At 41.1% G+C, this 15,479-nt stretch overlaps 1 protein-coding gene across 1 annotated transcript; it reads right to left on the bottom strand.

Annotated features, from left to right (window-relative positions):
- Positions 1-3,307: 3,307 nt before the first annotated feature.
- LOC141002483 (interferon-induced protein 44-like) lies at positions 3,308-9,451 on the bottom strand. Its single transcript, XM_073473822.1, has 7 exons — positions 9,428-9,451; positions 9,281-9,314; positions 7,738-7,939; positions 6,917-7,069; positions 4,688-4,856; positions 4,105-4,205; positions 3,308-3,958 (listed from the first exon to the last, which is right to left on the bottom strand). Exons 3-7 carry the CDS (start codon positions 7,792-7,794, stop codon positions 3,797-3,799), a joined length of 642 nt encoding a protein of 213 aa, XP_073329923.1. The 5' UTR covers positions 7,795-7,939; positions 9,281-9,314; positions 9,428-9,451; the 3' UTR covers positions 3,308-3,796.
- Between the last annotated feature and the right edge of the window lie 6,028 nt (positions 9,452-15,479).

Raw genomic sequence — 15,479 nt, 5'->3', positions numbered from 1 at the left:
AGTATGAGAGCTGAGAGAGACAGATGATGTGTTGATCCTGTTTGAATCTCACAGATGATGTTTGTCATCAGACTAATGAAACATCAGACTGTGACGTCATTATGAAGACGACGCAGCCGACAGAGTCGTCAGTGACGTCGTCTCCTGACTGACACATTGTAGAGCTGCTCCTGTATATCAGCAGCTCACAGGACTGAACCAGAAGCAGAACTGCAGTTGTCAATATGAGCAGATTTATTATGACGTTCATCTTGTTTACGAGCTTTTCTGAGCCCAGTTGGCTCCATGTTGGTGCTGGTTCTGGTGCTGATGAGACGATGTAGTTCACTGAGCGCTTTAACACAAAACTACATGAGGTTTGACTTTAATACAACAAACTGACAAACATCATGTGCTTCATGACCCAGTTCAACTGGATCAGTACATTATTTCTCTCTTCTGCTGACTAGTGTACAAATTCTAGGTCCCGTGAGGTCGACCGGAAGGGGCGTGGCTTCGGGCGATTCTTCACATGAAGAAGAATCAATAAGACTTTTAATGAACTAGTTTTTTATATATGTTTTAATGAGCAGTGTAAACATTATATATTCTACCGTTAGTGAACAAATTGTCCTGTAATGAAAATGTAGATTAAAAATGTTGTACGTTGTCCGACGTTAGTGAGATGTGACGCATTTCCGGCCCGGGGTTGCACATGCGCAGGAGGTCGCGTGGCGCCCCAACGGCAGCTGAACCGCTGATTCAGACAGGTAGGATTGATTTAAAGCATTTTTCAGAGAAGTCTGAAGGCTGTTTTCAGTCCTGGTTCAGTGTTGGACCTCCACAGCAGCACTATGACCAGAACAAACGTCTCTGTAAAGCAGATATGCTGGATCTTGTCTTCATCTTTAGGTTTCATGTTGACGTTTGTTCTGGTGTAGATGTTCAGTTGTATCTTGTGACAGTGCTCACGGTCCCACTGGACCTTCACCAACAGTTCGACCGTTCAACTGTTTAATCAACATTTGTGTGTTGAAGAGTTTTGGCGGGCCTGACATCATGACCCTGACCCCTCCCTTACACTGTAGCATCATCAACACTAGAAGCATCGTCAGCATCGATCTCCAGTTAAACCACCGTCTCCTCCTAACGTCTTTCCGTTAGCTAGCTATGCCTTCATCTCCTGGATGTCAGAACCTTCAGAGCGGCTCGGGCACTTTATTTAAATGTAAACTGAAGGATGAGGAGTTGAAGAAGAGGTGGAGTGATGTTGTCCTGAAGATCAGCACCAACACTCGCCTCTGCAGTCAGTTTTGCGGTGCTACTGTCCCCTCATCTCCCGACCAGCACGATCATCTCCTCCCTGGCTGTCTGAATCGCTGCAACCAACAGATCGGTGTTACGAGCAGCAGAGAGAAAATGGAAAAAATCACATCATCCTGATGACTTTGCTCACACTCAGAGACACCACACACCCCGGTCACACCATGTTTGAGCTGCTACCATCTGGCAGAAGGTTCAGGACAATCAGAACCAAAACAAACGGACTGAGAAACAGCTTCTACCCCAGAGCTGTTGCCTCCATCACCCCACTTCCATCATAACATTCACTGTTATATACATGCATGTTATACATGCTGCTGCTATCAATTATTATTATTAATATCATTACTTGAAGCTGCACAGACACTTTCTTTCTTTTATACATACTGCTGCTCTTGTCTTGTTGATCTCCATGTGTGCCTTTTATATTTTTGAATATTTTTTATATATTTTATATGCTTATATGCTAGCGGCGAGTACCACGACCCGGAAGTGGACGGGCCGAAGAGGCAGGAAGCGAGAGGTCAGGAGGAGGAGCACGACCTACTTTTATCCCCTCTGTCTGCGTAACGATTGGCTAATGAGCCAGAGGGGCGGTGGTGCAGCAAAACTAAGTTTGATATGGTGATACAGTGATGCCTCATATCACTACAATCAGATCACTAGGCTCTGCAATCACATCACATGGATTCTCTTACCGCTTTTATGCTGACGACACACAGCTGTTCCTCTCCTTTCCCCCATCCTCCAACACCCATGTTGCCATGCGCATCTCTGAATGTCTGGCAGACATCGCCGCTTGGACAACTGCCCATCATCTCAAGCTCAACCTTAGTAAAACAGAACTCCTCTTCATCCCGGGGAAAGACTGACCTCACATGGACCTGGCAGTCACTGTCAAGGACTTCAAGGTATCGCCTTCATCGACTGTGAGAAACCTGGGTGTGATCCTCGATGACGGACTATCCTGCACCTCCAACATCACTGCTGTGGCCTGATCCTGCAGATTTGCCCTCTACAACATCCACAGGATCTGGTCTTTCCTCACAAAGGACACAACGCAACTCCTGGTTCAATCGCTGGTCATCTCCCGCCTCGACTACTGCAACTCACTCTTGGCTGGACTCCCAGCCTCTGTGACTAAACCGTTGCAATGTATCCAGAACTCTGCTCGTTGCCGCACTGCCAGTCGAGAAGCATCAATCCCCGATCCCCAGCGTAACATGGAGCTTTCTCCTCCATGTTAGGTCGCACTCGGGGATCGACGCATCTCGACTGGCAGGATGGCTACTGCTACAGCTAACGTGAGTTGTTCAAAAACCTTCTTTTTAGTAAACTCTGTGTACACAAACAATGTTCTCAATGCTCGAGTTCACGTGTAGAGACCCTGGTGATGCTACAAGCAAAGTTTCATGTTGTGTCGAGTCTTCTTAGTGTTGTAAAAACAGCGATTTTGATGCTACCGTAAAGTTGCCCCCGCACACCATTGAAAATGATTTTGACCTGGAAACGAAACTACGGTGAATCTTAAAAGTGGCTTTTTCGTCATAATTATGCTTTTACATGAAGGTTTGACTCAAACACATTCACAAAAAAAGCCTAGGTTGCATTTTGGCGAGTGTTTCTGTTGTTTCTATTTTTTCTTCTCTACTTTATTGACAGTGATATGTTGTGGTTTCTTTCTTGTGACAAATGTACTTATTGTAAGTTGCTTTGGACAAAAGTGTCTGCTAAATGCCCTAAATGTAAATGTACTGCGAAGTCTCTGTCTGAAAAGGGCTTTAGTTTCAGACAAAGCCCGTCACACTGAAGTTTCTGCTGTGTTTAAGCCTAGAACGTAGTTATTAGATATTGAACACAGACAGTAAGTTACACAGGTTAAAGGCTTCCAGCAAATGTTTTGAAAGGTCAGGAGAGAATATCATGCAGTGGTGTGACACGTATGAATGTGGAAACACTGGTCCTGTTGCCTGAATCCACCTGTTGGAAATAATTCTCACAGCTGCCACAAGAAAAAAAATTTATTTAACTTTTTCCAGTAGTATGCTGCATGTTACGTTTTAGTAGTAGATTACAAGTGTTAAATACAATTAGCGCATCATTATTACTTAATAGATCATTTACTTCTCCTCTAAAATGCCCAAATATTTTAGTTTATGTTCTCATTAATATAACAAACTTACACCAGAAATTAAAGTCCCGTTACTGAAAATGTTACTTCAGTAAAAGCGTGCAAGTATAATCAGGAAAATATAGTTAAAGAATTAAAAGTGTTCTGCAATAACTGACTGTTGTACTATTCCGATTCATTAGGTTATTGTCACTCGTGCATTAATGTAAAAGCAGGATTTTACTGATGTAGTTGGTGAAGCTAAGCTTTAATCCACCTAATCAAACCTGAGCTATAGAGATAAAACCCAGGTTATGATAAACTATCATTTTGCTTTGAACCCTTTAAAACATGTGGGTGGATTCAAATATGGCCTCCTACTGATTAAATTTTGTTGATGAAGTCGTCTCCAAAGTCGATCATGAGTCTCAGTGCGTTCAGAATCAGACTGTCAACATCATCTTTGATGTCGTTTTCTTCGCTGTAGTTCTTCACAGGAAAGATGCAGTTCATCGGGATCCCCACTGCTGCACTGAAGTCATTCATCTGAGTGTTAAAGAAACATTTCAGTTAATAAATCAACATGACGTTTGGACCTCAACAGGTTTTTATGCTCACGTAACCTTTGACAATATTTGGACTATAAAGTGAAACCCCATGAGTTCTGTACAGACTGAATGAAACACACTCACCTTCTTCTTCAGGTGTTTGCTCTTGTACACATTCTTCAGGTCCTTTTGAGTTTCACCACAGGCTTCATCGATCTTGGTGATCATCGCCATTTGGGGAATCCCTTCAGACAGAAACACACTCAGTCGACCAAGCTCATCCTTTTTATTGAGTTTCTGTTGATAAAATCCAACAAACTCAAACAACTAAACATCCTGGAGCTGTTCCAGAAAGAAGAGACAAACAAGTCTGACTTCAGTCAACCTCAAAACTTCAGATATCAGATTTAAATCTGACTCATCAAACCCAAATCAAAGCTAACAGGATAAAGATAACTAAATTCATTTTTTAAATGTAATTTTTTGGCCTTTTCATGGCTTTATGGATGGGACAGCATTAAGACTGAAACTGACAGGAAACAGGATGAGAGAGACGAGGGGATGACATGCAGCAGGAGGCCACAGGTCGGGCTCGAACCCTGGGCCACTGCAGCCAGGACGAGGCCTCTGTACATGGGACGCCTGCTCTACCAGCTGAGCTACTGGGTTGACTGAACAGATTTGACTAAATCCCTCAGATATTATATTTATATAATCATAGTCTTACCCAGGTCTCTGGCTGCCTCTCTAATTACTGCCACCTTCTGCAGAACTGACTCTGTAATTTCTGCTGAGTTGGCAGAAAGCACACAAACCACAACATGAACTTTGTCATCTGCAGACGGTTCTGGGTTGTAGTCTGAATCACCACTGGACAGTGGAGATGCAGGATTGAACTGGAAGACAATTTAAAACACAATTATGACACGTGAATACAAATGACTGCAGGATTCTTATTAATGTCTATGGACATGTTTTTAGTTTTGGACACATTAATGTAAAACGAGGACAACTTGCACCGTTCAAGATCGATCCTCCACGCACAGAATTCAACAATTGAAGCTAAAAACTTGGTCTTGGTGAATAAACTAACTGGGTCACTGTCAAGAATGATCAGCTCTGGTGGGTTCTGTATTCTCTTGTGGTGATGATGACGGATGATGCTTTGGCATTCAGGAAACACTTTGTGTTGGAACCATAGAAATAAACTATTTAGTTTGTTTGCATTTTGTAAAGAATGTATCACGATGACGTGATGGGGTTTTACCCGACTCAGGATTTTATCAGTTGAATCAGATTTGTCCGTTTTCAATAAAAAGACTAAACTATTAGACTTTTTGTCAGTTCAGCACCACACTAAACTTTATCAGCCAACACCAGTATGTTTTTATCTGCAGACTCAGACTCGTGTTTTAAAACCTTTTTTCATCATCTGTGATGTAAAAACATCAGATTTACACAGTCAGAGGAAGTTGAAGTGTCCTGCTCATAGTTCAGTTATAAAATCCCAGCATGCAGCACAACATCTCTCCTATCAGCTGCAGACAGTGCTGTTAGAGCAGGGCTGGTGCTGCTCATTTTGAGGCCCTGGGCCAAATGAGGATTAGCTGCCCCCCTATTGCAGCTTCTGTCATCAGTTAAACACCATCACATGTTGTCAGGGGGATTTTTAACTAGTGCAGCAGCTAATATAAAAATATAATCATGGTTTCCTTTATATATAATTCCTCATTGAGATGTGACCCCTGAGTATTTTGAAAGCTTCTATGTTTTATCCTGTTTTTGTGCTCTGACTGACTAAATCAGTCTGAGACTGACTGACTCATCAACTTTCAGGGGGCAGCTGACGATGTGCCAGTGTTTGTTCTTAGATTTGGGATTTAATTTGGTTTTAATTTGTTTAATTTTCAGATTTTCATCAAACATATAACCACGATTATAACCATATAACATCAAACACTACAATTATTTCAGAAATCACAAATTTTGTAAGGGGCCCAGTAAATTTCCCTGAGATCCCCTCAGTTGACCTCCTGTGGGTCCCGAGGAGTCACTATATGGAAAACATAACATCACTGGACCACCATTCAAAATACTTCTTATGTTTCGAGTTCAAATGTAACACTATTTGTTCTTTACAAATGATATCAGCATAACAAGTTTAGTGAAAAGTTGAATCTTCCATGAATCTCAGAATATCTTAGTATTTTTGTCCCTCTTTTGCTTTAATGACACTACTATAATGGCACCCAAGCTGCACGGACCCCACAAGTTAGTGTTAAACCTGCTGACTCGTGTTATCCCAGCAGGATCTGACAGGTTGGTACAGGTCACACACCGTCAAAAACAGGAACAGACTGCAGGATTCTGTGCAACCTTGAATGACCTCACTCATCTGTACAAGGCAAGAACTTTGAATAATTTCGTTTACAAAATCTGCCAAGATACAGACCATGACACTCAAGTATTAATTTGTCCCTTGGCCTTTTTAAATAACTCAGATTTTTTTTGCCTTCTTGTTAATTGTTTGTCTGATTGTTATGTGGTACGTACAGTATACAGTCTGTTTTTAAACCAGTATTTTCTGTTGATGAAGACTGATTGGTTCACTCAAAACCAGATGTTCAGTTATGAAGCATTTAGAGTCGATTGATAGAGGCCACAATTCTCCTTGAGCATGTGCAAGACATTTTGAAGCATGGTAACAACATTAATAAGATGCATTTATGTTTCTCGTTAATGGATGATTCAATTAGCACCAATTGTGGTTGGTACCCTAAGACGGCTATTGTCAGCGCTGCTGTGAAACGTTATATCAAATTTTCTGAAGGTTTTAGTTAATAATATTTAATTATTATGTGATAATAGTGAACATATTCCAGGTGACAGTATGTTTCCATCAAAATGTATGTGATGTGGCTGATAGTGTCAAAAGTGTATTAATGTGATGTTGTACCTTGTATTTCTCCCTCACATGTCCCTTCATGGCCAGTTTGATGTCTTCAGGATGAACTCCAGAGACGGACCCTTCCTCCAGACCCATGACGTCATTGAAGACCACAGGATAAAGTGTCTGCAGGTTTTCTTTTCTGATGTTATAAGTTTCATACTGCAACAGACACACAAACACTTGATTAAATGCTTGTTTTAGTGACAGTGATGTCATTGACAGACGTGTGGTGCTGTAGTGTGTTTCATGACGTGCCTGAATACATCGATATGAATCCTGGTTGTTTTTAATGTTCATCTCAGATTCTGGTTCAGTTTGGGATAAATTCAATAAGTGTATCACAGATCATCTCTCTGATAAACATTAAAATCAGTCGCACAGTGTCAGAAACCCTCTAACACCAAAACATCTACTTCTATACATTTAAAGTTTGAATCACACACTGACTCTAACATGGACAATATGTATCTTCCACCTGTAAAGGATGTGGAAGATGTATCCTGCACACTGTATTTACTGTATACAGGTGTCTTCACGTGTATATTGTACATAACCACCCACCTCGTGTATGATAAACTCATCTATTACATTACCCATTTAATATTTATTCCATTGCACTATTGTATTTGTTAGAGAGGTTATTAAAAACCAGGGTCAGATTCCTCGTTTGTGTTCACAAACTTGGACAGTAAAGATGATCCTGATGTCTGTCTGAGAACTTCATTCAACAAACTAACAGATAAATAATTCTGATGTGATGCAGATGAATACAAATGAACCAACTTACTTTTGCTGACGATAATTAAAAGAAACCAACATTTTCTTACCTTTGTGGTGAAACTTCTGTCAGAGGTGGTGTTACTGGTCGGAGCAGGAATAGTCATTCTGCGTCGTAGGATGTTGCTGACAGAGTTAATGAAGCTGGACTTTCCAGCTCCGACGGGTCCGTACAGAAGAATTCTGAGATGTCTGATGTCTTCCCTTTCAGGCTGATACTCCTGCACATACTGAAGATCCCTCCCTTTGTTTCTGTCAGAAGAGATTACATTTGATTTTAGATTACAATATATATTTAATTGATTTTATTGAACAATACAAACATTAGACCCATTGGTTTGGTTTTATTCTGTGATAAAACCACAGACACATAACTCACTTGTTAAAATAGAACAGTATAAAATATAATATACACAAAACACAGGTCCAAAAAGACTTTTTCCCAGAGCTGACATTGTGAGAGAAGCTGCTGTAAAACCCTGGATAATTATTTGTGTAACAACCTCCACGAGACTCGTTTCACTCTCACAGTTTGATCCATTAAGTCTGAAAGCATTTTGAAAGCCTGGAGAAGCTGCATCATTAAATTATTTTATCTCTGTTCAAGTAATCAGAGGGATGAACAGGAAGTTAACTGCTGAGTCGGCAGAAGTTTCCAATGTTTCCGCTCTTTGGGCAGCTCTGGGTGCAGGCTGAATGAAGAGAGGTTACTTTCAATACCACACAGCCTGTGTGTCTGAGGGACAAGCTGGAGCACTCAGGGGTGGACCACAACCTATCATCCTGGATCCTGGACTACCTCACCAACCGACCACAGTATGTGAGGGCACGAGACTGTGAGTTTGAAATGGTAGCCTGCAGTACGGAGGCCCAGCAGGGAACTGTGTTGGCTCTGCACCCTCTACACTGCAGACGTTATACACATCTCTGCCAACTGTGAACTGCAAAAGTTCTGATGTTTCTGCAACCGTCAGCCGCATCACAGTGTGCAGTGAGTGAAAGAGCAGATTTCAAGGACGGGAGGCAGCAGGACCAGATCCCAGCGCTGCTCCCAGTAGACCACACACACACACACACACACACACTGAATCAACTTCAAACTGTGTCAGTGTCATTATCTTAGTCTGCAATAGTGTAAATATTTCTGGAGTTTGTGTCTTATTTATATTGTTTATATTATTTCTACTGCTTTATTTACTTATATTTTCTGTTTTCTACTTATTTATTACTGCTGTTTTAATTGATGCTCTCTATCCACTTTGCTGCTGTGACAAAAATGAATATCTTATCTTCATTTTCATAGACTACAAACATTGTAATGATACAAAGCTGGTTGAAGTTTGGTTTGAGTTGTATCGACTCAGAGGTGAAGAACGTCTTCCTGTTTCACCTGTCTGCTGTTTATAAAGACGACTAGAGGAGCTCCTGTGATTGGTCAGTACTGAAGCTCACCTACACCTGTTGAGTCTGAGTTAATAAAGCATTCAGCCTGTTTTCCACGTCACACTGAGCCGGACCCAGTTTACTCTGCTGAGGACACTCGTGTGTGTTTGTGTTGTTAAAGTGTCACCACACATGTTTCAGTTAACTCACCCCCAGGACACATTCCTCCATGGTTCACTGAGTACTGAAGAGAAAATTATTTCAGACATAAGTAAATATTTGATTAGAAAAATTAACATTCAGTTTCATTTTGTATGAATAATATAATTAAAGTCTGAAATCAACTTCATATCTTACGGGGAGAAGGCGGCGGCGGCGGCGGCGGTGCTGTAAAGAAAAACATTTCAAAAACATGTATATTATATATATAACGTATTTTTAAAATATTAAATACAAGCGTCCATTGACCATCATCATGTTTTACAAAAATCAAACAATAAGATAAAAAGACACTCCACGTATATATTCAGTAAACGGGCTCATTGTTCAGCAGATCATTCAGTCCAGTTGGACTATTCTCAGGATTGATCCTCCCTGGAGACATTTTCCCAACATCCTCCCACCTTCTGCTTTAAACGAGCCCCTCCCTTAATGATAGCTGTTATTTTTTTATGTTAATTAAACATTATTTAGGCAATATCAGAGTAAAAATCACAAAGGAGAAAAATGCCAGCTCATTTCCACCCACACTGCGTCATTTCAGGGTGTGACTGGACAGAGAAATCATATCGGCCCACAGCACAGGTGAAATTCATAATCACGGTGGCAGTTTATCATTAAAGTAAAACCAAACTCATCAGTACATCAAACTGAGGGAGTAAAGTCAGTTTATTAAAAAGGTCTGAAGTCTATTTCCTCGGTCAGACCTGGATATCAAAGATCCAGATTTAAAGATCCAATAAGTCTCTGAAGCAGTTTGAACAGCTGATCACCTCCTCTGATAGACTGCTCCACATGCTGCCCTCCACTTTCAACAGCCTCTTGTTGCCATCATGACATTTATAGAAATGGGATGTTATAGGATCATAGAAAATGTTTTTATGGCTCATTTATGTTCCACGATCAATAATAATTTACTGCTCAGAGCAAGTGTGTCTGAAGTCAGTCTGTGCTTCTTTTATCGACAAAATAAGAAGCAGATTTATGATTTATTTATGATTTGTTTAAAAGAAACAGATTTGAGTGAATTTATCAAATTGAACAGAAATTGCATGTTTAATATTCAAAACATCAGCATCATTGTAAGTCTGCATTTTATATATACTAAAGTAAACTATGTTCAGATTTTGGATTTTTGGACCGTGTGCTGCAGTTAATTAAACATCTTACCAGGATGAGAAGACCCCATGAATGCAACTGTAGACAGAAAGATATGAAGAACATCATGTACAACATGTACCACACCTGTGATGGATGTTTAAATATCTTGATTAGTTCACTCGGTCACAGTGGAGGACTCTGAGGGACAGTGGTGAACAATGTAAAAGGGCCCTACAGAGCTCTTCATCGATGTTATCACTGGGTCTATGTAGAGGGAACTTAACAACACTGAGATTCACAGGAATTTAAATTGGTTTATTCATACAACATCTTTCAACACTGAGTTAATTCAAAGTGCTTCACATGAAACAGAAAGACACTGAGAAAAAAACCTCAAGACAATATTCAAAACCTTCCTGTCAAACTTCACTTTTAAACTCAGATTTATTGCAAAGTTTCAGTTTTCAATGTATTAATACTTTGTTGGAACAACATCTAAAGTCTATAAATGACAAGCATTTGTTTTTAATATAAAAAGCAGAAACATCCTTACCAGTGTGTCGATATCGTCTGGAAAACTTGTAGACGTTGTAGATCTGCAGTAAACAGGAGGAAAAGACTCTTTATATACGGCTAAATTAGAGTTTATATTCAGGATCCTCCCTCATGAACCAGGTGACTTACAAGAAATCCACCAGCTTCGGGGAAGAGGGAGGATCCTTCATATAAAGAGTCTGTTCCTTCTGTTTGCTGCAGATCTACGACAGCTAAACGATGGCTGAGCAACACGGAGCTGCTGGTAAGGATCTTTCTCCTCAGATTATTCAGTAACATGTTGTTGATTGATAAATATTAGCATGTTAGCATCACCTACATTATTTCATCACAAGGTTTTAGTCCATTTTCAGAATATCTAAATAAAATATCCGAGTAATATAAAATATCAGAGTATCTAAATCCAGTACAACCCGTCCTGCAACTACAGATTCACACTGACCTCCTCTGTGTCTGTATATTATAGAGAATACTACAGGACATTATACTAAATATTATAGGAAACATTAAGATCTTAAAGTCGAGATATTCTGCTGTGAAACATCTACACTGCTTCACTACACTTGCTCCGAAAATAAAAAAAACTCCTATCTTACCTGAGGAAGCTGTTAGTTCACACTCCAGGCTCGACAATGGACACCAAGAAAACAGCACTCGCCAAGCTGACCACAGCAGATACAACCTACTACAAGCACAAACTACCAAAATAGATTTACTGGTTCAATAAAGGATCCCGGACAAGCCCCCAATTGTTACGACCCTCAAGCACCACCAGCAGAGAAGCATTTTTAAACCAACCAATCAGCTCCCTGGACAACCTACAATCACTCAAACACACCTGCAACCAATCACACATTCACACACTCACACACTCAGGTAACAGAGAGGGTTATTTAAGCAGAGAGACAATAGAAACATTTATACAACCTCTGGGGTCGTAACAGTAAAGTAAGTTGCAAAGTCATCAGCAGTGAGGGAGGATGGTGGGGGAGGGGTAGGAGGGGTGAGGAGCGAAGAGAATAAGGAGAATAGTTTCCTGGGTTTGGAGGCAGAGGAGTTGATCTTTGACAGGTAGAAGGCAGATTTGGCTGCTGAAACAGTTGATGAGAAGTCCGACAGGAGGTGGTGGTAGTGAGCAAGGTCATCAGGATGATGTGATTTTTTCCATTTTCTCTCTGCTGCTCGTAACACCGACCTGTTGGTTTGCAGTGATTCAGACAGCCGGGGGGATGATCATGCTGGTCAGGAGGTGAGGGGACAGCAGAGAGAATTGTTCTGTGGATGGTAGGGAGGAGAGAACAGTGGAGGGAGAGAGGGATTTCAGGTCACGGTGGGTGGTGACCGTGCGAGGTGTAGAGGCGAGGAAAGCGGTGGACTTCAAGGGGAGAGAGAAAGCGACAAAGTGGTGGTCGGACACAGTGAGCGGGGTAACAGAGAGTGCCGAGGTACTACAGGACCTTGTGAAGACAAGGTCAAGTTGGTTACCGGCCCGGTCGGTGGGTGGAGAGGGGGAGAGTGTGAGGTCAAAAGAGGAGAAGAAGCTGATGAATTCAGATGAGCGCAGCTTCTCTGGGGGGATGTTGAAGTCACCCAGGACGACGAGCGGTGTGCCATCGTCAGGGGAGCAGCTTAGGAGGGCGTCCATCTCATCATAGAAGTCGCAGAGAGGACCAGGAGGGCGATAGATCACCACAATGTTGAGCTTGAAAGGAAGGGTGACAGTGACAGCGTGGAGTTCAAATGCAGATCTGGGTAAGTGGTCGAGGGTAAGGACCTGGTAGGTCCATGTGGGTGAGATGAGGAGTCCAGTTCCTCCTCCTCGACCTGTTTGTCTCGGGGAGTGTGAGAATGAGTAGGCAGTTGAGAGGGCAGCTGGAGTGGCAGTGAGTTCTGGAGTGATCCAGGTCTCCGTAAGGGCCAGGAAGTGGAGAGTCTGCAGGGAGGCATAGGCTGAAATGGTGTCCGCCTTCTTGACTGCAGGTTAGATGTCCTGACTGGGATTGGCAGGGACCCATGGCTGCGATCTGTGGAGGACAGTGGGTTACTTGGACTTCCTCGATACACTCCCGCAGAGAGACTCCCTATGTCTTTGTTCGACAGTCTTCGTTCAGCTGGCCCGACGCTGCAGCTGACACTGCAGTGACTAGTCAATATGTGCTAGATTTACCTCATGCTGACTTAGCTCTGCCCTGCAATCAAGCCTATTCAACACACCTGGCTTGGCAGAAACTCACTTGATAGCTACTTAGCTTCAATGGTCTCACAACAATTCACACAAAAAGTACCTGGACAATTGACCTCCATCATAAATAAGATACGACTCAGCTTCAGAGAAAAGTTTTATTGGGATATAGGAGTACCTGAAATGTGTGATGTGAAGATTTGGAACGTCTCAAAGTTTGAATGGAAAATTTTAGCTGAAAGCTTGAATGAGTAGGTAAAAGGAGAAAATCCATAGAAACTGAAAAAGTGGGACTTTTGAACATTCTGTCAATTGACTTTTATTTTTTTAATATTTCTGAAAGTATGAAAATTATTAATTAAAAAAGTAATTACCATAATGTCCTAATTGAGCTGAATATTTTGTTATTATAAGTTATATCAAGTTTCTATGTTGAAAATGTGGAGGGAGTTGAAGGCCAAAGAAACGCTGTGTTATAAAAGACCTCCAGGATTCACAACCAATCATTTTAATGGTATTAATCATATCCTGAATATGATTAAGAATATTGTGAATCATCTGAACACCACCAGGTAAACTATGTACTTTGCTGACATGCATTCAAAGAAAATACTCTTATAATCCTTCTTAGTTCCTGCTAAATACCAACAAATTAACAGCTCACAAATCTTTGAAGAGCAAAATCAAAGTTAACACCAGCTAAACTACCACAGCCAGATCAAGAGTGAAAGTCACTGTGGATACACTGGACCACTGTTGTAACTAACACTTGAACTGAGTCTGAACTGGCTGATCTGACTGATGATGATGAGGAAGAAGAAGCAGCCTGATTGGAGCTGATCTGGAGACAGTGGTCCAATCAGTGAAGAGGATCCCACAGCAAAGTGACACAGATATGTTTGGACAGACTGGACTGACAGGGATTAATACAACACACAGCTAGAACGGCACCAATAGAGTCCAACAGTCCGCTTTACTTCATCAAGCCTGATGCAATATCATACACTACATATTTAAATCAACTGGATCCAGGTTTTTGTTTGGTCCTGTATCAAATTGTACTCACTGACAGATAACAGCCACCTAAATACACCTGACTGTTTTCATCATGATCCATGAATTATTAACCAAAATGTGGAAAAACACATCTCAGTGTTCATGTCAGTGAGAAAAGACTCTGGATCTGTCTCTTTTATTAAATCCATCCTTCATCCAAGTTGTTAGCTTGTTGTGTAATCCTGCTGTCAAACCAACCGAAACAACAAACGGGTTAAAACAGAACTTAGAGAAGATAATGATCAACACGTTCTCACTCCCAACATGTTAAATACAGCAGCTCGGTCAGAGACCTGAAGCTTCAAACTGTGACGCTCTGCTGACCCCTCTGGTGCAGTGTTGCATGTGAATGTCTCCACAGTCAGGTTAGTAATAATAAATGATGATATGTTGCTGACGCACAGTGAACATATTATGAGGTTTGGTCTGTGTATGAATCATCCAACACCTTCTCTCTCCTCATACTGCTGCACCAGAGGCTGCTTCAACAAAGTGATGCCAGAGGGTTTACTGCACTGCAGAGTGATGGTCACTGAGCAGACTGCTGTGTTTGACACGTTGGCAGTGAGAACAGGCTGCAACTACACACAATTAATTAACTTTATATACGTACATTTACTCAGTTACTGTACTAACTGATGGGTGATGGTTAATAAAACATGATGCTTTGTTAAAGGTTAAACCCACAACAGGAAGTGAAGTAGTTAGAATCAGCTCCACCTCGACTGACTGCAACATTAATAATAATTCAATATTAAATATGTTCATGTTTATCAGTCACAGAGGACATTTTACTACACAAGCACTAAACTGCTGATCATTGAAATTCACTTTGATAAAAACACATATTGTCTCTGTAACAGAGTACTTTCACAGTATTAGTACCTTTACTTGAATAAAAGATGTGAATACTTCCTCACTTATTGTTATTGGACACAAATAGTGTGAATCAAACTCAGCCCTGTACAGTAACAGTTACACTACAGATATCAATCTGGATCTGACTCAGTTCTGCTTTATTGCTCATTAGGAAAGAAAACCTCTGAGAAGTCTGTGGTGTCCAAGCAAAAAGGGTCCAAGCCAAAAGGTGAGTGTCATGTTCCCACCAGGTTCTTTCAGTTTGTTTCTGAATAAATGTTCACAGTTTGTTCATCTTTCAAAATGTGATGATTTCACCAGTATACACAGTGAAGGTCCACTCAGTCACTACTGGTCGGACCTGTGGTGCTGATGATGAAATACTGGAAGAAGTGAAGGATATGAGATGGTCAACAACACAGGTGGAGATCACAGACT

Source organism: Pagrus major, chromosome 9 (genome assembly GCF_040436345.1).
Source record: "Pagrus major chromosome 9, Pma_NU_1.0".
Taxonomy (NCBI): Eukaryota; Metazoa; Chordata; class Actinopteri; order Spariformes; family Sparidae; genus Pagrus; species Pagrus major.
Note: the sequence above shows the minus strand (reverse complement) of the source record. Positions and strands in the feature narration are given on the sequence as shown.

Excerpts from the sequence above, each read along its gene's own strand:
- LOC141002483 (XM_073473822.1), bottom strand. The coding sequence starts at position 7,794 with ATGACTATTCCTGCTCCGACCAGTAACACCACCTCTGACAGAAGTTTC. Across the intron at positions 4,206-4,687 it reads AGAGGCAGCCAGAGACCTGG|GGATTCCCCAAATGGCGATG; the intron begins GTAAGACTATGA and ends TTCTGTCTGAAG. Across the intron at positions 3,959-4,104 it reads GCAAACACCTGAAGAAGAAG|ATGAATGACTTCAGTGCAGC; the intron begins GTGAGTGTGTTT and ends TTTAACACTCAG.